Below are 25,634 nucleotides of genomic sequence, written 5' to 3' on the forward strand. Positions count from 1 at the left end.
GATCAATGATAAGCTGCACCTGAAATACATTTTAAAATATGACCCACTGCAGAATAACATCAGCTGACATGACAATAACACAATGTTGTTTAATTTTAGACGATTCTCTTATTAATCTTATTCTCAAACTCGTGCACCACACTGGAAACCTTGAGCCAGTACATATTCAAACAAAGAAATGGTGTACATCTTTCACCCAGAGAGATTTATAAGGTTGTAGTGGCTGAATAATTACCCCGAGGCCTCAGTCGTGCATCTATGTTTTATTAGTTTTAGCTTAATAGAGATTATTCAAATGTAATTTATACATCCAAAGCCTCCAGAGTTGACTAGTTTTGCTTTGGACATTATTTGCACCCAAACTTATGCCATCTGCACATCCTGGTTCGTGTCAGCTCTGTAGTTTCGTTCTTGTTACCGCCACTTCCTGGTGGCAAGAGAGATTTACCCACAACAGACTTGGCAGAGCTTCTTTAATACACTCTTGAAGGATCTCTGCTCGAAAAGGGCAACAAAAGATTCAAGATTCAAGTTTATTAACATACAGAGGTTTGAAATACTGTTTCTCCTAGTCCCAATGTGCTAGATGTGTGCTGACAAGAGACAATAACTACTCTACAACACTCTACTGCATCATGTTACAACACAGAATAGAAAAAAATAAAACACAGACAAGCTGAAGACAAGATTATAAATCATGTAGAAAAGCATACCTGTGATTCCTCTTACATTTTCAAACTGTCATGTAACATCATCAGTTTGTATCATAAGATTCCACATGTACGCTTTAGTCAGATATGTGTATCTATGACAGATGTATGTTTATCTTGCTGTTCTCTTCTCTCTTTGCTGTTCTCTTCTCTCTTTCTTCTGTCTGTACCCGGCTGGCCTTAGGCAGATGGGTCCCTCCATATGAGCTGGGTTCTGCTCGAGGTTTCTTCCTGTTAAAAGGGAGTTTTTCCTTGCCACCGTCGCCTTCAGGCTTGCTCTGGGGGTTTCAGGCCGGGTTTTTGTAAAGCGTCTTGAGACGAATTGTATTGTTATTGACGCTATATAAATAAAATTGAATTGAATTGAATTGAATAATAATGACATTACACCCTGTAATATTAATTACAAGTTTTCACATATCCTTATCCAACAAAGGTTCAAAAAAGGCAACTGGACTTGTAGAGTGTTTTGAGAAGACGTTTCACCACTCATCCGAGTAGCTTCTTCAGTTCTTCAGAACTTACTCCAATATGATTGGTTTATACGGGGGTTGCTATTTTTAGCTTCTTCAGTTCTTCAGAACTTCAGAACTGAAGAAGCTACTCGGATGAGTGGTGAAACGTCTTCTCAAAAAACTCTACAAGTCCAGTTGCTTTTTTTTTGTGAACCTTTGTTGGATGACCTGGATGACTGAGAACCTTCACAGACGACTTGTTTGAGTATTTGACACATTACTGTAAAATACTGATGAGAATTTACAAACTATTTAACCAAATTCTTCTCTTCCACTTACATTTTAATTGAAAACTTCTGAAAGCAAGAAACTCAAATTCATAACTGACTTAGGCAAAAAACTGACATCTACTGCAGCTGATCGTGTCACAACAGTCCAACACAAGCGCGCCTCAAAACGAGCGCACCCAGCCTCTTTGTCAAAACGCGCAGGTTATCGCGTTGTTTGGACACAGCTGACCGCTGTCTGCTAGACGAAATAAACCACCAGGCTAGGCTAGCGGGTCAGATAGTTAGCAGCTCGGCGAGCAGAGACGCAGTCGGGGTAAAGTCGGGAGGACGGCGGGGGAGACCACACACGGCACCGACTCTTTTACCTCCAGCGATGCCAACGCAGGGCGCCTCCGCCAGCTAACGTCAGCGCCCGTCCCGACAGGCAGGGACTGATCCCGATGGAAAACCCGGAGGGCGACGGTAGATAAAAAGGCGACATCACCAGGAGAAGGGTTAGCTTAAGTTTCAATGTTATTGTCAATTAAAAACCACATATGGTCACGATGTCCTGCTCTGGGAACCTGGTCTGGGATGTAAATAAACGCTTAATTGGATACAACGAGCCGAACGCCATCAGGACCAACTATTTAGGTAAGAACCAAACGAGGCTTCTTTAATGCTAACATGAGAGTAAACATGTATTTTATTTGACACTGTGCGTCGATTGTAAACAGTGTGCAGACTTCATACGCGGTGCTGAATCAGAGGAAGTGGCAGTAAGTGTGTCTCAGGACATTAGACTACCTTATTAATAATAATAATAATAATGATAATAATTATAATAACAACAACAACAACAAAGAGCTGCAGGTACTGCACCAGTGTAAACACATCAGCTGTTTGTGGTGCAAAAGCGGAAACGATGCATCTAAATATATGAGATAAATGCTCAGTCCTTCACGGAGGTGCTCTTTCTGACACGTTATTTTTGCAACGCGTTATTATGCAGCATCAAAACAATTACACGCTGCGTTAAATCAGTCATCCGCAGCCTCCTCCAGCTAGCATAATATGGCAGAAATAATGCAATCAAAGCACGAATCAATCGTTTAATGTATTTATAGTGCATTATAGAGTGCTCTCAGTCTCAGTCCGGTGTGCAAGGAAGTGCTTTCAGTGTCACACTAAGGAAAAGAACATGGATATGAACTCTTAAAACTAGCTGGAGTAGAATAGAAAATAATGTTGTTGTTTTTATTGTCATTGTGCATGTGCAGTAAAATTAAAAATGCAAACACTGCAGAAATTCTAAATATGTTACAAATATACAGATCTTTTTAAAAAAGATGAACTGAGACTACCCAAAAAGCCACACTTTTAAGACATTTTCAAGTAACTGCACGACCACATCCTCTTGAAGAGGTCAAGATTTAGTGAGGTCTACTCCCGGGTAGAAACTGTGGTCGCGTGGTAGGAGAATATTATGAGTTTAGTTCAGTCAAAAGAACATAAATCATTAAAGGTGGGCGTAATCCACAAACAGAAGAAATTATAGCAGTAATTCTGCGTGTTTAACTCATCACAGCAGATCATAATGTTTTGGCGTTAATTATTCGCCCTTCTAGATATAAAATAATAGCATTTATAATACGATATAATATAATCCTTATTCTTTTGAAAGTTTCATATCGAGCTGCGAAACTAACTCTCTTTCCTGGCCTCATTTTCAAATCCGAAACCAACTTTGCAGCCTTAGAGAGCAATAAATATATATATCTACTACTAAATAGATTCAAGAACAGCAGAATCAAGTGAGGACACAGTCTGGTATTTCACAACATTTATTTTCAGAATAGAGGAACGACACGTTGCCACATTAAACAAAACGAGGCGTCTGCTTCGGCCCTAAACCTTAAACAGATCTCAGCAGCGTCGGACACAGACGACTTGTACACACACGTTTTGCGGCAAAATCTAAACACCGTTTAATTTCCAGTTGCTAAAACATTTGTTACCGCACTGCCGGGATGTGGAAACCGTCACCAACGCAGGAACCTTGTTGGTTTATTTGTCACCACAGCTACTTCAGATAAGAGCATTAACATAACACGCAGAGTTTCTTGAGTTTTCATTCTGCGCACATCTGGAACGAACCAACGGAAAAGTTGGTCATTAAGGTTTAAAGCTTTTCTGTTTGATGCTGCGTTTAATGAATTAAAATTTGCTTCAGTTTGTTCAGAGCTTGCACCCCGCTCCTTTATTAATTAAGCTCCTATTTATACTTGTTTTGCACGTCTTGTGTAAAGCACTTGAAAGCTGCTAGACAGATTAACCTGCTTTGGCTTTCAATGTGTGAAAGTAGCTGTTAAATGTAATTTATAAAGTTCATGCAAATTCCCCTTGTAATTGGATTCAGCAGGCAGGGCAAAGCTAGAAAGGGACCAGAGTCTTATTGTGAATGGAAGTAATTATTCTGTTTCTCTGTCTAAGAAAACAGTTTTGACAAAACCCCAGAAGGCACAGATATAAGGTGCAAAGGTTTATAATCTTATGATATGGACTTGTCCCGTCACACAGTCGGGCACCACACAGCGGCTGAATGAAGATTCATAAGCCCATAGAGGAGGAGGAGGAGGAGGAGGAGGTGCAGGTGCCTCAGAGGTTTAGTCAGTGCTGCATTTAGCATGACTGAGATATAGAGAGAGGCTGTTATTGTGCATGTGGACAGGATGCATGCAGTGATGAGTGGGTCACTGCTCCTGCAGGGTATATTTAGCTTTTAAGGAGGGTGGGAGGCAACAAGTCGGGGTTTGAGTTCTGGTCGAAACGTCCAGCGAGGTTGAAATAAATTAATCTGTATCGAAGGGATTTCCCTGAACTTTAACTACAAACACACACAGAAAGTCTATTTAAACCAGACATTTAACAAATAGTTTTTTTAATATAAAATCAAATTCCAGTTTCCATGTGTAACATTATGAGCTTAGGCTAAGTATTAACACATTAATATACAATTGAATTTTAATTGATTGATTATCTTTGAGTAACAAACGGACACTGGGGCAGTTTTAAAGGCTTTTTATATATATTTATATATAAATGTGTCTCTAAGTCGATTAAACAAGTGATCAGTTGAAAAAACCCCCAGACAATTAAACAAAATAATTACATAATCTGAGTAAATAGTCAATCTATTGGAAATTATGTGCAACTACAGGTCTAGAGAGGACCTTAGAAATGATTTAGAAGTCTTACATTTAATATATTTATTGATGGCCGTAGACATGAACATGAGTTACTGGGAAGTGCATTGACGAAGTTTAGCAGCTTAATGCAGCCATCAGTTTTCTGCCACTTACTCTGGGTCCAGACATTATGACGGATTGTGAGGCAAAATGTCTCCACCTAATCTCCTCCATTAGCTCCGGGCCTGGGGTACAGGGGTCGGGGAGCCCTGTTCAGTGTCCATACATGGCTGCAGATTTGTTAATTGATTATTGTTAGTATATAAGTCTCTTTCAAAATAAAAACATGCAGCGTTGTGCGAGTTAAGAATATTAATCCCCGTTTAATTTCTAAATTTCTTTACATTACTGAATATAACGAGAATAAAGTTCGTCTTGGTCTCGTATTATTAAGGCAACACTTTCCTGTGTGATGCCACAGTCACTGTGATCGGAGGTGATGGGAGAACAAACAATAACCGTTTCGTGAATCACCCAAAAACTCTCGCAACGCTAATAAAACCTGCCGGTGCAAGTTCATTTGATTATACAGCTGCAGACTTTCACAACTTCTCTCTGACATACAAAACAGAAAAAACCTCACAGAGGATGCAGTGTCTGAGTTCAAACTTTGTTCATCGTCGGCTGCACTGAGTGTCACACCCTCCGTCTAATGAGCATAATTGTTGAAATAATATCAACACGAGTGCTGATCACATAAGCGAAGTTCACAAATTAAGAAGAATCAGACAAGGAGACGCCTTTGACTCACTTTCTCATATGTGCCCAAACAACGTCCTCTTTACTTTTCTAATAATACTCTTCTAATCAATAGTTTTAACAGTTTTATTTACAGTTTCTTTTGTTAATCACAGTTAGTGAAGATGTTTCTTCTGTCTTTCTTTTCCTTGTTGGGCAGGATAAGCCTGTGGTTTAGAAGTAATTTATCATGTATTATTTATTACGGGGTGTGTGTGCTTATGTAAATAAAGCTCGTCCTGCATGAGGCACGCTCAGTCACATCAAGAGTTTGGGATTTCTGACTGCTGACGGTGCATTTGAGTGCACCTACACGTGATAAACGCTCATCTCCTTCACAGTTTTAATGCTCAGATTTAATAAATTAAACAGTTTATTTAACGATGAGGCTTTATTGTAGATATTTGATGTTGGAGGATCTTAAACCGGATTGCTCTTGGCAGCTGAGGTGTTGACAAATCAAGACACGACAAGTCTAGAAACTGTACTTATACGCTAATAACTATGTTTCTCATGTTCCATGTAAAAGCCACATCCCAAATGTTATCAAAACCAGAATGAGAAGTGTAAACACACGTCTCTCACAGCTCTTTGTTATCGCTTAGGTTGACTAAAAGCCTTGAAATGAAAGATCTGCAAACACGAAGATCCATCATGAAGCTGGTCCGTGTACAATCAATAAAACCTCAGTCGAAGTAACACTAAAAACACAGGAAGACCAACTTGAAGTAGTTTCACTCAGTCCACTTTTTTTGTCTGTACAGTGTAGTCTCAGTGTAGAGCAGCTTTGTTTTTCTGTCGGTGAACCAAGGCCTCCACTGCATGAATAATACAGAACATCATACAGAAATACAATGTTTAATGTGACGTTTTATTCCAAAGCACGCTCCTACTGCACTTAACTGAAGTGGAGATGGGCGGATGAAGAGATGGATAAATGGATGACTGTTGATCGATACGCAGATCGATAGGTGGCTGATGAGTGGATTGATTGACAGATTGATAGACTAGCTTAACAGATGGATGATAACTAAATGGACGATTAGATATATAGATAGATTAAATGATTCTCATTTTGTCTATTTTTGTCTTTTCACAGGCAGAAGAGAATTTGTCCAGAGGCTTAAACTTGAAGCGACGCTGAATGTGCACGATGGCTGTGTAAGTGTCCCCGCTTCTTCGCCCGTTTCTCCTTCGTCCTCCCGCGAGAAAAACGCACGTCACGTTGCTTTTCCCCCTCACTCGGCCCGGTGCAGCCTGCGACAGATCTTTGACTCCGGGTCAGGTGGTTAATGCTTCTGAGAAACCTGAAGCTGACATAACAGTCACACGTCCTGTCACACTATCGGCCCGGACGTCAGCGCGTCCAAAAAGGCACCACAACACGCCACAGCGTGCGGCCAGAGCCCAGGAGACCTCACATACCTGTAACCAGAACGGCTTCTGTCAAACTTTATTGCAGCGTTTTGTTGACATGTAGTCTACTTCACCGCGAGCTGAGAGATTCTGTATCTGTCAGTTTTATTTATTGTTGATTAATTTAAGTCGTTGGTCATGTACAAGTATTACTGTTTTTTTTTTTCGTCATCTGAAACACAGTGATTTATCCCTCTGCTCTTTAGTTATAGTTAGTTTTATTAAGTACTTTTATAGGAACTGACTGATTGTCAGTGTTTATTCATGTTTGTTTTTTGTATTAATTAATTATATTAGATTATATTATTAAATTTAAATTTTCATTCATGCTTTTAAATTGGGAACACGAAAGCCTTTGTAATCACACAACAAATCAGTCAGCAATTAACGCGACAATTATCTTGCAGTTAATTGACCTGTAACTATAGAAACGAATCATTGGGTTAATCTGTATTCTCATGTATAAAGGTGATAGTACTACACCTGTGGACTATTCTCGGTATCGAAGATAAAAGAGCTCAAGTGCTTTGAGAATTTTAGTTTATTGTATTTAGAAAATATTAGAAATATTTATTGACAGTATTCTTTTTCAAATTTAGGATGAAGGGAGAGCAGTCAGTTAACTAACTGAGTAAAAGAAAATAAGTAAAAAATTGTTTTTAATTTGAAGCTCACACAGATCAATAAACACATTGAACAGTGAAATTCAGTATGATTTTGGTCTGTTATTGAGACAAACGAGACCTTTTCTAATACTTTTATTGAGAATTGAAATTAGTTGCAGGGCTGGTATTCTTATATGTGGCTTCTTTAAATTAGGCATCTGCTTTTTTTTTTTTTTTTAATTTATCGTAAACGCTCGTATTTTTAGAAACCGCACCAACAACAGATGAACAGTCACTTGTGAACACCGCTGCAAACAAACTACATCCTGTCAGTGAACGGATGGTGCAAGTGTTTCTGAGTGTTGGATGGTTGCGGCCGCAGAAAGAGTTTCACCAAAGCGTCGGTAGGACCAAGGAAGTAGTTGTATTATGCAAGCGTCGTTGTGGCTCTGCATCGCACCGTGTTACACAAGACACTGAGACTTTTCAAAATGAGTAAACCTTCTCGTTACCAGCCTCGTCTGAATCATCTGTTTCGAGCTTTCGTTGGATAAAATAGGGCGGGCGTCGGTTCGCCTTCGCTCCGGCGTCCGTTCAGATGTTTAATCTGGTTGGAGTTCAGGTCGTGATGGATGGACTGTCACGCGTGTTATATTGAACTCTCCCTTACACAGTGTAAACCCCCTGATTGCAGTAGAGAGTGCGCTGATGATGAAACACTGAACGAAGCCGCAGGTGTTGATGAAATATTGATCCACATATCGAGTGTCAATGAACCGATGCCTGTTGTTGTGCTCCCTTTCTAGGGTTTAAGATGAAATTTGCTCTGTGAAATAGAAACTGCTACTACTGATTTTTATTATTAATCACTTTTTAATAACTTGTAACTGCGTGTGCACGTATTTCCATTCAGATTAATCTATTTCCTCCTCAAAACGTCCGGTTTAGTCCATAAAATGTCACAAAATGTTTCAGTACCTTAAAGTTTTTGTGGTGTTTACTGACTGATGACGTAAAATTAACAAATTCGTAAGTAAACTCCCAGTAAACTGATTTATTATCAAGCCAAATGTTTCAGCCCAGCTCATGTAAATCACAAAAATTAAACTCTGCGTCTGTGCCTCCTCAGGTCAACACTATATCCTGGAACGACACTGGTGAATATATCCTGTCGGGCTCAGACGATACCTTTTTGGTTATCACCAACCCGTACAACAAAAAGGTAAGTTGTATCGAATGGGCATTTAAATATAAATATATCTGAAATAATTTATGGAGGAACAACCAAAGAAGAGAAGACGACACCTGTCTACTTGTAGCTCAATCATTTATTCATTTAGTCCGGTACAGTACACTTTAATCAGTGTACACAGGTAGATTATGTGGGAAGTTTGCAAAATCCATCATTGCCGCTGTGTAATTTTCTTTTTTTGCTTCTTTAGGTCAAGAAATCCATACGTTCAGGTCACCGGGCAAACATCTTCAGTGCGAAGTTCATGCCCCACACCAACGATCAGGAAATCATCTCCTGCTCCGGAGACGGCATCATCTACTACACCCACACAGAGAAGAGTCCCGAGCACAACAGACAGTGTCAGTTCACCTGCCATTATGGAACAGCTTACGAGGTACCGAACGGCTCCGGCCAACACGTCACAGAAGCTCTACGGTAGAAACTTACTTCTCTGTCTGTCTTCTCGTCAGATTATGACTGTACCCAACGACCCCTACACGTTCCTGTCGTGTGGGGAGGACGGCACGGTGCGATGGTTCGACCTTCGCATGAAAACGAGCTGCACTAAAGAAGACTGCAAAGACGTACGGTGACGCCCGTGATCGTTCCTCTGCTTTCAGCCATGAACGTGAACTGATTCACCTTACTTTTTAACTGGAGGAATCCTCTTTTTTTTCGTTGTGTAATACGTTTAATTATTATTTTTAATTTGGTGCGGACGATGTAGCCGTGTAGCCGCCCGGCGCTCTCGTCACAAACGGCTCTCTGTCTCTCTGTAGTGATTCAGAAAATAGTTTCCTTGGCTTCAGGCCAGGCTGCTTCACGTGATGAATGTGTGCGAGAGGCAGAAACTGTGCCCTCCCCGATTGGGTTGCATCTTCTCGTGTTTCATGCTCCAGATCAGAACCTGTGACCTTAAAACTGTCGAAATAGTTTTACCAGACGGTGTCACCGCTCTTTCCACCCCAACCCACCACCACCACCTCTCTTTCCTCTTAATCCTTACAACCTGTCAGTGCTACAAGAGGACCTCTCTCTTCCATCATCTGTCTGAACCGCTCATCTAGTTATGCAGTTGCTGCATGGCTGCTGTTGCGTCTCCCTTCAGCTGCCAGTTTATTAGGTACACCTAGTTAAAACTAATGCATAACGTTAATGCAGAACATTTCAGGTTGATGAGTTTGGAGGATGTGGTGTGGTGCTGTTTAACTTCACTGCAGTCAAGTTGTTTGTTTAATCTTTCCCCAGTGAAATTAATGTGACCAAACAGTAGAAGCATCTCTCAAGATGATGCAACATAATGCAACAGTCTCTAAAACATTTTCAACACAACATAATAACACGAATGCAGGATTTATTACTGGACTCTTTTATTAGATGACATTAGTTTAAGGTAGGTGTGCCCAATAAACTGCACCTGGTGCATATGATGTTATTTTTTTTTTTTGGAGTTTCTTCTGAAATATATTCATTTTTTTTCTTTTGTTTCCAGGACATCCTCATAAACTGTCGAAGAGCAGCGACCTCCATATCCATCTCTCCCCTGGTGCCGTACTATCTGGCCGTCGGCTGCTCTGACAGCTCCGTGCGAATCTACGACAGACGCATGCTGGGCACCAGAGCGACAGGTAAGCTACACGTTGACGTTATCCACTCTGCTTTCTTTACCTCCACGTTACGGATTTACACTCGTAACACAATCGTTTACCTTCACCAGCAGTTGTTAATAAGTCATTGAGGCAGATGGAGGGGTAATGAAGCGTACCTGACAGGTTTTCCTCTTTGGGGGTTTGAGTCCCATCCTGCTGTTCTGTTCCTGCCCTCCTGTGGGAGCCGTCTATTGTTAGACGCTTTCATTAATATTTTGACGTTATCTTTGTGACTCATAAGTCCTTGTGACATCTGCAACATCATTAACCGTATTTATAGAAACTGCAGCCTGTAAATATCACATCCGTTCTCGTTCTCAGGGAACTACATGGGCCGGGGGACGACGGGCATGTGCGTTCGGTTCGTTCCCGCTCACCTGACCAACAAGTCGTGCAGAGTGACGTCCCTCTGCTACAGCGAGGACGGCCAGGAGGTGCTGGTCAGCTACTCCTCCGACTACATCTACCTGTTCGACCCCAAAGATGACCAGGCCCGAGAGCTCAAGGGCCCCTCGGAGGAGAGGAGGGAAGAGGTGAGATCACAGGGAGGCTGATGTCCTGTAAAATCACATATAACCTGATGGGAACTGTTTGCTTTCTTTTTAGCTCGTCTTATGCAATTTGCTGTTATGGATTTTCAGTTTTTAATGTTATTAAGTCTCATCTTGTTGTTCATCACCCAGACACGCAAAGAAGCCAGTTTTATTTACACAACTGTATGGAAATTGTACTTTTTATACTTAACACTTTCTATTTTATTTCATTTTATTTTAGTATCCACTAAAAGACTGGATCGCAATTTTTCAAGTCTATCTTAAAATAAGATTCCCATGGTCATATTTTCACAGAAATAGCTTTTGGATGATTCTGTCCGTGAACATATTTCTTCCTAAAGGAAGAATTTCACTAATGCTCACAGCTTTTCACATGGTCACAACTTATAAATACATTCATTTAAAGCCTTTTGTGATGTCAGTTGAGTCTTAAGACTACAGGTTTGAAAATGGAACAATAAAATCTTTTGCAACCCACTTGCTTGAGGCTAGCAGCTTGAGGCTAGCAGCTTGAGGCTAGCAGCTTGAGGCTACAACAGCTGCCACTAGCAAAACACATCCAAACCTCCCACTTAAGTTGATGGTTTAGTTGCATTGTGGGTAATGTAGGCTTGCTGGGCCTTGAGTGAGCTTCTGTGGCCGTAGTTTTTCCGCCATTGGCGCCGATCAGATGGATGTCGGGGGTGTTTTGATTGTTGGAGCAAGTTGAATTGTTGGGGGAGATCAGGGATCATTCTGATTTTTATCATTGCAAAAATATAACTTCTGCTGAAAGTAGCTTCATCAGTATGAGTCAGATAAATGTGATGTGTATGTTGCAGACAGTTTTACCTTGAGGAGCTGTGGCTGATGTCTGAATCCAGCTGCTACTTGTATGTATCATAGAAATAAACACAAGCACATGTGGCCAAGCAGAGGCTTCCTTGTAGCGGATTTTTATAGTCGTAAGAACTGTTTGCTGTAAACCACGCAGACGTAGTTGCTGCTGTCTGCTGCTCTTGAGTGCTGCAGGCATCGGAGCTAAATCTGGCTGATGCAGTGCAGTGATAGGAAACAAATGACCCTGAAAACCCAAGACACAGGAGGGAGGAGCGGGGCGAAGCATCATGGCTTACTGAGTGATCTGTGTTGCTCTTACTCAGATTTTGTGTTTAATATCGGCTCTAGAAGCTACTTTAGAAATCGGACATGTCGGGATGACCCGTGTTTACAGTTAGCCCCGGTCTTCACGTGTGTCTGAATGTGCTGGATCATGGTGCCAATGTTTCGGAGCCTCGAGTTCAGCTGTGCCGAGATGCAACCGCCACACACATTCCTTTCCAAATACAGCGACCGACGCAGGCAGCGTTCCTCAAACCACCAAAATAGTTCAGGCAGAGGTAGGAGGGGGGGTGAGTGGGGGAGGCAAAAGGAAAGGCTCATTACCCATCTCTACTCTCCGGTTCCTCTTACCTGTGACCCCATTTGTTCACTGTCCTTTTCTCCCTGATAAAATCTCTCTCAGCCTCTGCTCTTTTTAACCACCTGTCTTGACCTGATGACATTTCCTCAGGAAAGCAGTTGATCGTCCCTCCACTAAGACCCCATTTTTCTATTTCTGGCTCTCGGCCTGTTGCACTGCCAGAGAGAGAGCCAGGGGACTGGAAAGTGGGGGCAACCTCAGTTGTGCAGCCAGGAGAGGGGTGGGGGGCACTTTAAAGAGGACACTGACAGAGACAAGCAGTGTTTTCCTTTGGCAGCGGGGCTATTTTTGGCCATGCTTTGACTGACAAACTGCTAATCTTTCCCCGTACGTGTGTGTGTTTCCACAGCTGAGGCAGCCTCCGGTGAAGCGCCTCCGTCTGCGAGGTGACTGGTCTGACACTGGACCCCGGGCTCGTCCTGAGAGTGAGAGGGAGAGAGATGGTGAGGTTTTAGCGTGTGTGTGCTCCAGACATCTCGTATGACAGACGCGACCTCTGAGACATTTTTATAAGGCTCTAAATGTTTAGAATTTATTCCTTAACCCATCATGCAAATTATTATTTTTATTTTTCCCTGTTAAGATTTTATAATGTTCCAGCAAGGATCAAAACTTAGAGCAGCTTGTCAACATAAGAAAGAACCAGCAGCTAACGTTTTCCTTTTAAACTCAGACAATGCAAACCTGAATGTACATGTTGCCACTGCCATCCATCGTCTAGAATCAAAGCCCAATATTCACGAAGCTCCTTCATGTTTATATAAATGCAGATTGTCAAAGAATTAGGTATCATCTTGAGGAGTCATCTAAAGATGTTTCCCTTGCTGTTGTAGGGGAGCAGAGTCCGAACGTGTCCCTGATGCAGAGGATGTCAGACATGTTGTCCCGGTGGTTTGAGGAGGCCAGCGAGGCTCAGAGCAGCAGAGGAACGCGACCTCAGACGCGACCCAGAGGTGAGACAGCAGCGGGAAACTGGGACTCATCAAACAGACCATAAAACTCCTTAAATTTAATTTAACAGTCGCGTATGTTGGCTAAGTTAGAGAACAACGAACTGACGGGTTTTATTTAAAAGGAAAGCCCAGTTTGGTCTCTTCAGGCTAAGCAGGGAGCGCATTGTTTTTACAGTCCGACTGAAAATCAATCATTTGAGTCAAAGTAGTTTGGATTATTAAATGAAATCTATAAAATAGACCTCAACATATCTCAGGTCTTGCATGAAAATAAATGTACAGGGGGAAGCATGTCCTGTGACTTTAGAATAAAGTATTTATTCATTCAGGATAACCTTGATCTGATTTTATTCAAACCAGACCGATGAATGTCGTTAAAACTGGAGCAACAGTGACTGATTGTGCTTAAAGAAGATAAGTGTGTGAGCAGTGAGCACCTGTCCCACCCTGACCATCCACTAACTATCTGTTCATGTTCTTGTTTCCAGGGACAGCCGTCCGTCCAGAGGGGGCGGCGAACACTCCAGCCGCCCCGACGGGAGACTCCACCCAAGAGTCCAGTGCCCCCGAGAGGCCTGCGGGGACGGACTCCCCGGAGGTACCAGCCAGTCCTGCAGCGGCCGCGGCCGTGCCTAAATCCACTTCCTCTTCCTCCTCAGGGTCATCGTCGACAGTTACAGCACCTCCTCCTTCAAGCTCCTCGTCAGTGGAGAGCTCGGCCCCTTCCTCCTCCCCCGTCACGTCCTCGCCCGACTCGGAGCAGAGGAGCCAGCCCGACGCGACCGGGACGCCGACGGCCACGCCCACATCTGAACGGGCGCTCTCGGGTAAGGGCCCCAAAGCAGCACTCACAGATATAGCAGCAGGCAGCAGGTCTCCTCTGTATGTGCAGTATGTGAGTGTATGTCTGTGTGAGTGTGTGTTTGTTGGAGCCACTCCACTCAAGCAGCAGCCTCACTTCACTCTCTTTTCCTTAAAGCATCCTGTTGTCCTTTTTTTTTTTCGTTTTCTCGCCTGTCTCTCTTCTCCCGACCTCCTGCTCACATCCTCCTCCCTCTGTCTTCTAATCGTGCGTTCACTCTCCCTCTCTCCCTCTGCCTCTTTGTCAGAGTACGGTCCTCATCGGCTGCCCATAAGTTTAGTGTGTAGGCGTTTGCAGAGGTTGCTCCGGCTGGCCGACCCGCCTGGACAGGGTCAGCGGGCGGGCCCTTCTTCTTCTTCTCCTCCTTCCTCTCCTTCCTCCTCTTCTTCTGCAGCCACTGAGAGACAGTCACAAAGAGCTGCTACCTCTGCTGCTGAGACTGCTGAGACAGGTTACCCTCCGAGCTTCCCAACCCCCTCCATATGGGCCCCCTCCCCTGCCATCCTACCCGTCCCCTCTATGTAACCAAAGCAGACATACCTGTAGAGGCAGTCAGGCTCCACAAAGACCCAGCTTTGCTAAAACTGAGCACTAACAACACAGTGATCCTCTTTCCATCCCCCCCCCTCCCTCCCAGTAATGCACCTTGTTACGTCTCAACCTCCACGGCCTCCACCGTGTCGCCTCTCCACTGTTTGCTCAGCCCCTCACTCACTAATGCTCTCACCCCATCTGTCCACTTGTTGCTTGAGTTTTTGCAAACTCTCCTGCTGGAGTGGCACCAGCTGGTATGAGGCTCTGCCTTGGCGTCCTCATGGCTCGTGTGGTTGTTCACCAGTGTTCGCTGACTGACCTGTTGCCTTAACTCGTCACCTTTCCTTCGGTCTGATCTCACTTCCATAGGAGAATAAAGCCCTTTTCAGACGTAGACTATGTAATATTACTGACTTTGTCCACTGTGCCAGTTTAAGTGAAGGCTTTTTGTCATGTGGCTGTGTAAATGTGGATTCAGGAAGGGCCTTAATAGAAGAAATTATTTCAGTGATGGTTTTTAACAAATATCTTCCGGTTGGGACTGTAGTTTCTGAACACAAGGAGCGCTACTCGTACATTTTCTCATCAGTGTAATCATTTAGGACACGGATGTCAAACAAACGGCCTGCGGGCCAAAAGCAGGCCACCATTGGGTCTAATTTGTGCAAAACTTACATTGAAGGCTGCAATTTTTCAGTGAAAATAACTTCTGTTCCTAATTTGTCCACTGTTTTAGTAAGAGAAGCGGACAGAACACAACACTGAGACCCAGGACTAAACAGCACAAAGCAATGTGCTCAAATCGCACTTATTTTTCTTAAGAAATGTCATTTTGTTTGAAGGATAGTTTATTGAATGTAAACATTCTCCTAATTTACTTGTTCTTTCCTAGCGCTGTTACAAATGGAAAAAAAATCTGGCGTTGTGGTTATTTATAGGTTGTTATGCTGTTATCTTACTGGTCTGGCGGCCCACAACTAAAATGAGTTTGACACCCCCCGATTTAGGGTAAAGCTAACTCTTGCCGCCTGACCGTGGAAAGCATACATCTTCAAATTGTTTGTTAGCTTGTGTGATGCTTCTGAGAGTGTTTCCTGAATATTTATAACTCCTTCCATGCAGTCGACGTTAATGAAAATTTAAAATGATGCAAGGGAGAGCTGCTCTGGCAATCATCCGCCTCACACCGTGAGGGGAACCAACAACTAACCATAGCTTATTCATCTAGTTTTATGTGGTTTAACATCTCTCTGTCTGTTAAAGTTGGGAGTTGCTGGAAGTGACCTAAATATTGTAGGTTTTGTCCGACTAAGATTCCAGACGTGTTGGTTGTTTAATGAAAGAAGGATTCAAATATGTGAGTGTAAATTTATCTGTGATGGTTCTCGGACATCCAGGTCTTGGTAGGTCTAAACGAAGATGTTTCACGCCTCATCCATGTGGCGTTTTTCGTTCTTAGTGACCGATGAGGAGTTTGGGTTTCTGTTTCTCAACATCGTTGGGTGGTTCCCATCTGAAACCCCCATGACTAGGGTCTGTAATGACCCCTGATTTAGAGGATGTTGTTCAGATTAACTATGGCGGTATCTTCTTTTTCACAATTAGTGGGTCCCTAATGACCCATTTATGACCAGAAACTCTTAGGACTTATAAGAGTTAGTCACATAAATTGCAGCTAGGCAGCACCCACAGATGTTTCTTATAAAAACCTAATGTTCCCACCAGTCATTTAGGACTGAAGAAGCTACTTGCATGATGTCGAAACAAGCCTAATGTCCTTGTTTTAGCTTTGTTTTAGAGACGTGTAATATTGAACACATACAGAATGAGGCGTCATGTCTGAAAGGGGCTTTTACTGGACAGGTTGTTGTGCATCTGACACTAAAGGGTTGAAAGGCCGTTGCTTGAATTGTTTGACTAAAAGATGAAGAATTTAGTTCGGCTTTTGTTTGGGAGGTTTTGAATATTTCAAAAATATACTTGAGAGGATCTGTTGTGCAGCAAGCAGTCAGGAATATGTTTGTGTCGTGTTTATTACTGTGTCGTATAGCGTCTAAGAATAAGTACTTGTCGTCGGTGGGGATTTTCAGTTTTTATATAACACAGCAGGAATTAAAACATCTGCCGTAAGCATGTGTGAACCTAATTTTCCTTGTTTCCCTTCACACTGACTAATCTCTGATACTCATTTAGGCATTTAAAGAAGCCGAAGCTGCACTGTGTGTGTGGACTGACCTGCCACCTGTTATCAGGCTCTTTTTCTTCCTTTGGCTGATTTATTTTTTTAAACCTCTTCCTGCTTGGTCTTGGATTTATTTTTAACATGACTTTGGAGTTTTTAACCCTCGTGTGGCTTGACTGTGTGAGCCCTCAGGTTTGACCTCTGTGTTCGATGTTTAGTCGGTCTCATTTGTGTTCCAGATTCTCCCTCGTCTGTGGTAAACAAACAGCTGGGATCCATGACTCTTGACGAACAGCAGGGTGCGTCCCCCCCATACGAATCCCCCCCCCCAACCCTGCTACTTGCTTCCGTCATAAACCTTTTAACACCTCTCACCCTCTCCGCTGTTTTTCATGCCTTTGCTTTCTCTGTGTCCACCGCTTAAATGTTCAGCATTAATCGTCCAGATGTGTGTTATTAAAGCGCCGTCAGCGACACTGAGCATGTCTATCTGACCTAAGTTACTGCTCCTTAGATTGAGGGACATAATGATTATTCTAAAGCTTTGAATAATACAAATCATAATATCTAAAAACTTTTACATTAGTCCATCTGCTGCAGCTGCTTTAACCCATAGTTAAAGGGTTAGTTCATGCAAATTACAGAAAAACAAACCAATAAAAATTATAGTTTGGTATAAAGGTATTTATTGAAGCAGATATTATGAGCTGATATTTATTTAGGTTAAACCATAAAAGTGATCTTTTACAGACTTGTGATCAAACCGCAGGAAACTTTGCAGCTTAAATACAAACCTTTCAGTGCACTCTGGTGGACAAACTATATAATGAATACACACTAAAATACACCGATCAGCCACAACATTAAAACCACTGACAGGAGAAGTAAATAACATTGAGCATCTTGTAACAGTGCAACCTTCTGCTGGGAAACGTTTCTACCTGGCATTCATGTGGATGTTACTCAGACATGTACCACCCACCTAGACCAGACCAGACCAGACACCCCCACCCTATAACAATGACACTCCTTGATGGCAGCAGCCATCCCCAGCAGGATGCAGCCTGAAACAGACACACACACAGAAACGGTTTAGGAACAACTAAAAAAAACATGAAGAACAGCACAAGCTGTTGACCTGGCCTCCAAATTCACTAGATCCCAAACTGATCAAGTATCTGTGGGATGATCCACAGAGGCCCCTCCCCTCAACCCATAGGACCCAAAGGCCCCCACTAACAACATCCTGTTGCCAGACACCACAGGACACCCTCAGAAGGCCCATGTCCATTCTCTGATGAGTCACAACTGCTTTGGAGGCACAAGGGAGACCTACACAATATTAGGAAGGTGGTCATAATGTTATGCCTGATCAGTGTATCAGACATTTCTGTTCCAACAGCTCCACATCCTCCTGATTGTGCACCCTTAAATTTGGTATTTGCTTTTAGCTAACGTGCTACATACTGTGTTTCATTGCACATGTCAATACTTTGAAAGTACTTTCACTTAAGTATTTCTAACCTTATTATTTTTGTGCACAATGGATGCTAAGAAGAAAATGCAAGATTTTATTGGAAGATGTTAACTTTCTAGCACTAAAAAGTAATATTTAATATAATGTTTCTGTCGGTTAAAGAATTTATTGATTAATTTGCAGCCCTGGCTCTGAGACAGACTACTAATCTGTTTGAAGTTTCTTCTCTGACACTAATAAAACAAGGATGCATGTTTGAAACACATGTTGCAGACTCTCTTCTCCTTGACTCTAACAAGCAGCTGAGTTTTCTAATGACCATTCAGGGGCTTTGACTTCTTTTGTCTTGTGTGTTTCTGTAGCTGTCGACAGTCGATACGTCTCTGTCGGTGTGTCCCTTGTCCGCCCTGCTAACGTCTGCTGCATGTCACCATTACTGTTACATGTTGTTGATCAGAGGGAATGGATGCAACAGAAGGTTGCATAATTCCAGTGTGCTTCTGAACAACAAAGCACATGTCGTAAACAACCGGAAGAATCACTGAGCTATTTTTTTATGAAAGTTATCAGCTGAGCAGGCAGCACGTTTCAACAGCACTAATGAGCCCTTCTTGTTTGCTTTGCCTGTGTGTCTTCCTCTCTTGTGCTCAGGAGCCGCAGAAGCTACAGTTTCACCTCCTGATGAAGCAGTGTCTGCGCCAGCCAGCAGTAGCCACCCTCCCTCCACCTCCACCAGTCGGCCCAGTGCAGCAGAGCCAGTCCTCAGCTTGCACTACAGCTCAGAAGGAACCACCACCAGCACCATCAAGCTGGACTTCACAGATGAGTGGTGAGTGAAGTCTGCCTGAACTGAAGATAGTTCTATGTTCATTTGTACCTTTACGACTTTTAAATAAATCTTCATCACAACGACATGTGAGGGGGGGGGGGGGGGGGGTAACTAGCTACATGAGTTCACGCCTGGCGTAATCCGTCTCAACATGCGTCGGAGCCACCGCTTGAGATTTTATCTCAGTTTCACTCTCCGCATGATTCTAAACACAGATGCAAACAGCTGCTGTATTAAAACAATGGATTTCTAACTACCAGATGTGAGGACATGACACAAATTCTAGATCATGATGAACATTAGTTATTTTAGAAACCCTCACAAAGCTCAGATTATGACTCAAACCCATGAACAGTAACGCTATTGCTACGATATGTTTTTTATTTTACTTTAATTTGTTAGTTTGTTAACTAACCAACCTATTATTTGGTTAGTTAACTCTTACAAAGACAAAACATTCTAATATTCACTGCGTGCCAATGAACACAGCACCGTGCTTGTCTTTTCTTTCAATCGTTCCTAACCAGGACACATTGTGACTTCACACTACTGAGGATTGCAGTCAATAAGTGTCCTAGACCAACTTCAGTTGTCACCTGAGTGATCAGATCTCAATTTCTCTCTCTGGCCGTTTGCAATCTGATCACTCATGACATATGTTAACACCAGGTCTGAACAGGAACCTACACATGTTAGATTATGAGAAACTGAAGAAAATTACATTTCATTCCTCTCCAGGAGCAGCAGCACCTCCACCTCGATGGGCAGCGGTGGACCCAAAACCTCTGAAGCTATGGTTGTTCAGAGCAGAGAGAGCATGTCGACTGAGAGCTCGATGTCAGAGCAGAGTGAGTCGTCTCTTTCGGTGTCATGAAAACGGTTCTGTTTAACTTTTAATCATCTTTCTTGTGCGGTACGGTAAATGAACACAGACTGTAAGTGATGCATTTGAATATATGCTATCTAGTGTCTTACAGTCATACGTGAGTTGATGTGTATTCTCCCCCCAGTTCCCTCTGAGTCCTCTGCCCAGCAGAGTTTACCGGCCGCCTCCACGGAGCCTCCGCGTGACGCTTCGTGCTCCGTAGCCCTCGGCAGCTCGGGTGCTCAGGGCCAAGCGGCGGGCTCCTCTGAAGGGGGCGGCGTGGCGTCTTCGCTGCAGGAGAGGAGTCAGCCGGAGGGTACTGAGGACACGTCGGGGGGCTGCAGGAGAGCGGAGCCCGCCGGAGAGGAGGGAGAGGAGGGCCAGAGTCAGCCTGCACGGGGAAACCAGGACTCCGACGACAGCGACGACGATCCCATTCTCATCCCGTCGACAAGGTTCAGAGGACAGGGACAGAGGTATGATAGAAACATTTATGGCCTTGTTTCTTTCTGTACACTACAAGTAAGAACCCATCCTTACATGTTTGAATCAAGCTTATTGTCTCTTAAATTCAACTTTTAAAGGATGGGTGTTCTGATTTGAGAACTTGTGTGCTGCTTTGTCATTGACTGTTTTACTACAAATGTAGATTTAATTCCAGAGGATCTGCAGTAGGAGATAGGATGATAAGGTAACGTGTTTGCACTGCAAAACCAACCTGTCAGGAGTGTGACATGCTGGAAAGCCTTTATACTGGAGAGCACAACATGATGTGAAGAGTGCTCAGATAACGCTTTTTTTGGCTTGGTTTGGGCATTTCTCTCACAACAAACTAATAATACACACCCACACACAGCTGACTGCAGAGTGCCGTGCATGTGAGTACTGACTCCACAGACGGTGTGAATAGAAGCATCACAGCTGCATTTTTATACGTTTTGTACAGTAAGGAGATGGCGAATGAAAAAGGCGTGTGCATGAATGAGATCCTGATGGAAAGGAGCCGAATCAATACAAATTACGGATTTTATATCCTGAGTGGATTAAAAACAGCTCTATATGCTGATACTATAGCGTGTATCTGATTGAATAAGGTCACATGTTAAACAGAATATCACTGACTTGAGTCAGTTACGATGGAACGAGCAATTGTTTTCCCTCAAAAGTGGCTGCTTTCTAGCTTGGAGTTTGCTTAAAAAGCTTGTTAGTGATTGAAAACGTAAACCTGGCATCTATTTAAAGCATGGGTTTTTAAAAGTACCAGCAGCGACAGCATGTGTTTGTCTGTCCTTATCTGTTTTTTTGTTTTGTTTCTTTTACAAATGCTTTGTTTTTTGTTTTTTCCCCCAGACGCTCAGCAGCAGCTCGCATCCAGGAGCTGTTCCGAAGGAGGAAAGAACGGAGGGAGATGGAGGAGAGCGAGACCCAGAATATCAGGAGGCCTTCGGTCAAAATGGTCTACAAGGGCCACCGTAACTCCAGGACAATGGTAATCCTCAGTACACGAGTGCTAATCATTGCTTAGATGAGAATTGTGTCTGTGTGTTGCAGTATGCAGGAGGAGCTAGGAAGTGGTTAGCTTAGCATGAAGGCTAGAAACGAGGGGAAAGGCCTATATACATCTTTTAAAGCTCAAATTTTAAAGTTGATTTGATTTTGGTTTTAGTTGTTTGCGGTAACTGTTTATTGGTCAAGAGTGCAGCGACTTCCTGGAGTCGTGTTACTGTAAGGTTGCCAGGTTTGATACTAATGATGCTTGTACATAGGCGTGTAGTAGAATACATGCAACCTGCTCTGTGGTCAGAGATGCTGCAAGTTCGGGACACACACTGTCAAGACAGAAACTTGCGCAACGGTCTGATTCTTAGCAACCCTGCATCTACGTACAGGAAAATAAAACTGTTCTCATCACACTCTCTGAGAGAAAGCATACAATTCCTTTTAACTGTTATCGGTGTAATAATCAAACTTATTTTACATCCAGATAAAGGAGTCGTGTTTCTGGGGCAACAACTTTGTGATGAGCGGCTCAGACTGCGGACACATCTTCATCTGGGACAGACACACGGCAGAGCACCTCATGCTGCTCGAAGCCGACAACCACGTTGTCAACTGCCTGCAGCCGCACCCCTACGACCCCAGTGAGTCCACTCTGGACTTTGTGATCACCCCTGCCTGGTCCTGACGGCGACGTTGCGATGTTTCCATGTACTGTAATGTGTTAACCTCATTCTCTGGTCTGTTTCAGTCCTGGCTTCTTCAGGGATTGACTACGATATTAAGATTTGGTCGCCACTGGAAGAATCACCGTCGTTCAACAGAGTTCTTGCTGATGAGGTAGAGTGGAAGCAGTTTGGATTTTGCATAGAGTTGGTGTGTGAGACATCAGGACAGGAGACAGCCACAATAGTTACTGAAAGATGAACAATTCAGAGCAAAAATGTCCTGCAGGAAGTCCGTACTCCAAACCAAAAGATCACATAATCCAACATAAAACAACATTATGCTTTTTGAATACATTAAAGTGACAACCATGTGTTCTTCCCCTACTGTAACACCCGACACCCGCCCACTATCGGTCCAGTGACTCTGATGGTGGGAACCAAAGTTGTTTCCTTGCTGCTGTAAATGTTTGGGGAACTCCATGTTTGCGTCAGATGTCAGTCAGCTGTATCAGTCACGCCCGTCGGTCGTTACCTCGATCACGCCGTTCACTCATTTGGCCTATCATTTCTACAACTCTTTGAATTTTGTTTAACATTTGATGGTCAGTTGTTGCCAAGTTGCTGGTAGTCTCTTCCTGTCTGCCAGACCGCAAATATCCATCCAAACTATTTTCCTGTGTGGTCTCTCTCAATAGCACTTTGACCCTTTCTCTCTAACAAAAAAACAAAACCCATTGCTTTAGACAGAAAGAAACTAATGTAAATAAATTAGATACAAGCAGTTAATATGCGAGCTTTAAGCTTGTTGCATACCCCGCGAGAAGCGAGAAATTTGTTCTCGCTCTTAGGGCTGTGAGAACAAGAAAAAAAGTTCGTTTTGGCCGTTTAATTTACACTTAACGAGAAACTCAAGTGCCGAACTCCGGGTAAGTCCTCATGGGGTCCTCCGACTGCAGCACACGTCGCACACGCTAAGCACTGTGGGAGATGCGGGAGATTGATCGACAACAAGAGGCACTTTTCTTATTATTTTTCGGACGTCGGCAAGTCATTTTGACGGCCGTGTGCATCCGATCATTTAATATGCACCCACACACAGTATGCCAATCTCTACCCAGGAGAGATTAGCGGTCACGGTGCAAATATTAGCATCTTGGAGCTCACAGATACAGTCGATGAGCGGCCGTTAGCAATTTCTCTTTTCCGCATTAACGACACGCTCCAGTTTCTGACTAATCACAGACAAGTGATTACACATGACACCACACGAGAAAAAAGTTCTGCCCGGTTGGATGTGTCGAGAACAAGCTACAAGAACTCCCACTTCTTGCTTCTCGCGGGGTATTTAACAGCCTTTAGACTCGAAACTGTTACTGATCTTGTCATCTCACTCTGGCCAAGAAAACAAAGAAGGGTTTGTCCCAAAAAGTCAAACGAGGGTTATTTTCACGCTCTGTCTGGTTGATCAATTTCCCAACCTTCCCATGACTTCTCTTATTTGTCAAGCTCATCTCCCCCTCCTCCTTCTCTCCCCGTCAGGTAATAACTCGGAATGAGTTGATGCTAGAGGAAACGAGAAACACAATCACAGTCCCGGCCTCTTTCATGCTCCGAATGTTGGCCTCCCTCAATCACATCAGATCAGGTAAAACGTGCAGTTTAATACTACAGCATCCACATTTGATCCTCCAGTTCATTCGTCTCCCTTTCTTTAACCTCTGCCTCTTCTTTCTCTTAGATCGACTAGAAGGCGATCGCTCTGAAGGTTCAGGCCAGGAAAATGAGGACGAGCAGTAGCCGGCTGGCGTTTTATTTCGAGAGTAAACACTATTTCTTCTTGCTGTATAGCACTTGAAAAATACCTGAGATTTGTACAAGAATAGTATAGAATACTTCCTTTTGAGAACTAGTGTAATTTCTAGCCCCCCTGTGTTTTTTTAAGACGACTTTCTTACTGATGTTTCTGTATGAGGATAAACTACACCTGTGTGAATGCAAGAGGCAAGGACGTCAGTATATATCTATATATTAAGTGTGAGAATAATGGCGGCTTGTGTGAGAGGATGTTAAGTGCAATATTATTTTGTTAGGAGAAGGTGAGCATTGATCAGTGTTAACGTTTGATGTGCTGCCCCCCCCGCCCCCCGGCTGGCAGTTACGCATGTGAATACAAGACTTTAAGTAAAACACGATTGCTTTAATTTTTGTTGTTCAGGAGGGGAAAAAAAAAAAAAACTGTGGTTCTTCTCCACAAAAGTATATGTTTTACAGAATTTGAAAAAAAAATAAAAGATGTCTGCACTTGGGTCTGAAATGCAGATTGGACAACAAGAATTGGACATCATGGTATGTTAGTTAACGCGCTGGTTCCCGTCTGATAACTATATACAGCAGAGACTATCCACATGGCTGTTTGTCAGTCACTGAATGTTGTCTGGGACAGATTATATTGTCTCTTAGACAATCACAACTGTGTCCTCAGCAGCTGCACTCGTCGTCAATCGCTTGATCTTGATTTGAGGTCCTCTGTCTTTGTGGGTCATACTGACTTTGCATTCTCCACTGTAGGAAATCAGATGGTGCACTAAACGGTGTATATCAAGCTACTGCAGGAAAAAAAAACATGATTTTTACATTAAATAAGCCACATGAATGGGAAATAGGGTTTAAATAATTACTGCAAAATGATCCCCCCCCCAAAAAAAGCGTTTAAAAAAGGCAACTGGACTTGTAGTTTTTTCAGAAGACGTTTCACCACTCATCCGAGTAGCTCCTTCAGTTCTGAAGAAGTCTGAGGTTTAAGTAGGAACTTCTACTGAAACTTACTTGTTTGTGTAAACAACCAAAAACTGGTGCAGCTTTTTATTTACAGTTACATACTTACCTGATCATTGGGGGGGGGCTGTTTGTCCCTGTCCTCTTCCCTATGATGGGTGCTATACCGACCCTTGTCAGTCAGAGGCACCAGTCTCAAGGTGTGAATGGGGTTGAAACTTCTTGGGGACAGAAGTTAAAACTGTATTGTAAAAAGATGGCAGATTAAATCTCAGTCCAAGATTTTTTCCATTCTGACACAGATGGCTTCCTTTACTCCTCTTTCAAACCATCGGTCTTCTCTGGCTAAAATTTGGACGCTGTTATCAAAAAATTCTGCAATTCCAGTTGCCTTTTTTTTTTTTTTTTTTTTAAAAACGCTTTTTCGGATATACCATGACCTGGATGACTGAGAACCTTCACAGACCTACTGCAAAGTTAGAGAAAATTAGAAACTGCTCCTCTGTCGGTGTGCTTCTAATGAAGCCATAGAGAAAGAAATCCACAGTCTGTGCAAAACAGGCCTCATGTTAAGTTAATAAAACGTTTGACTATACCGTAGGACTGAGATTACTTACAGTGGAAAGCATTTTGAAGGAAAGCCTCTTTAAAA

At 42.9% G+C, this 25,634-nt stretch overlaps 1 protein-coding gene across 4 annotated transcripts; it reads left to right on the forward strand.

Annotated features, from left to right (window-relative positions):
- The first annotated feature begins 1,702 nt into the window (after positions 1 to 1,702).
- On the forward strand, positions 1,703 to 25,059 carry dcaf6 (ddb1 and cul4 associated factor 6). Of its 4 annotated transcripts, none has more exons than XM_084545125.1 (20): positions 1,703 to 2,088; positions 6,520 to 6,581; positions 8,571 to 8,663; positions 8,884 to 9,069; positions 9,146 to 9,259; positions 10,168 to 10,303; positions 10,646 to 10,857; positions 12,690 to 12,783; positions 13,174 to 13,293; positions 13,782 to 14,120; positions 17,111 to 17,170; positions 19,000 to 19,177; positions 19,916 to 20,025; positions 20,188 to 20,518; positions 20,692 to 20,733; positions 21,393 to 21,531; positions 22,027 to 22,183; positions 22,291 to 22,379; positions 23,747 to 23,852; positions 23,946 to 25,059. In XM_084545125.1, exons 1-20 carry the CDS (start codon positions 1,992 to 1,994, stop codon positions 24,002 to 24,004), a joined length of 2,724 nt encoding a protein of 907 aa, XP_084401251.1. In that variant the 5' UTR covers positions 1,703 to 1,991; the 3' UTR covers positions 24,005 to 25,059. The 4 variants fall into 4 exon arrangements, with proteins under 4 accessions (XP_084401251.1, XP_084401252.1, XP_084401253.1 ...); XM_084545126.1 differs by having other exon boundaries at positions 20,704 to 20,733; XM_084545127.1 differs by lacking the exon at positions 20,692 to 20,733.
- The last annotated feature ends 575 nt before the right edge of the window (positions 25,060 to 25,634 follow it).

Source organism: Chelon labrosus (genome assembly GCF_963514085.1).
Source record: "Chelon labrosus genome assembly, chromosome: 5".
NCBI lineage: Eukaryota > Metazoa > Chordata > Actinopteri > Mugiliformes > Mugilidae > Chelon > Chelon labrosus.

Coding starts and splice junctions, on each gene's coding strand:
- dcaf6 (XM_084545125.1), top strand. CDS start 1,992: ATGGTCACGATGTCCTGCTCTGGGAACCTGGTCTGGGATGTAAATAAA. Junction 12,784..13,173: donor GAGTGAGAGGGAGAGAGATG/GTGAGGTTTTAG, acceptor TTGCTGTTGTAG/GGGAGCAGAGTCCGAACGTG. Junction 22,184..22,290: donor GCCGCACCCCTACGACCCCA/GTGAGTCCACTC, acceptor GGTCTGTTTCAG/TCCTGGCTTCTTCAGGGATT.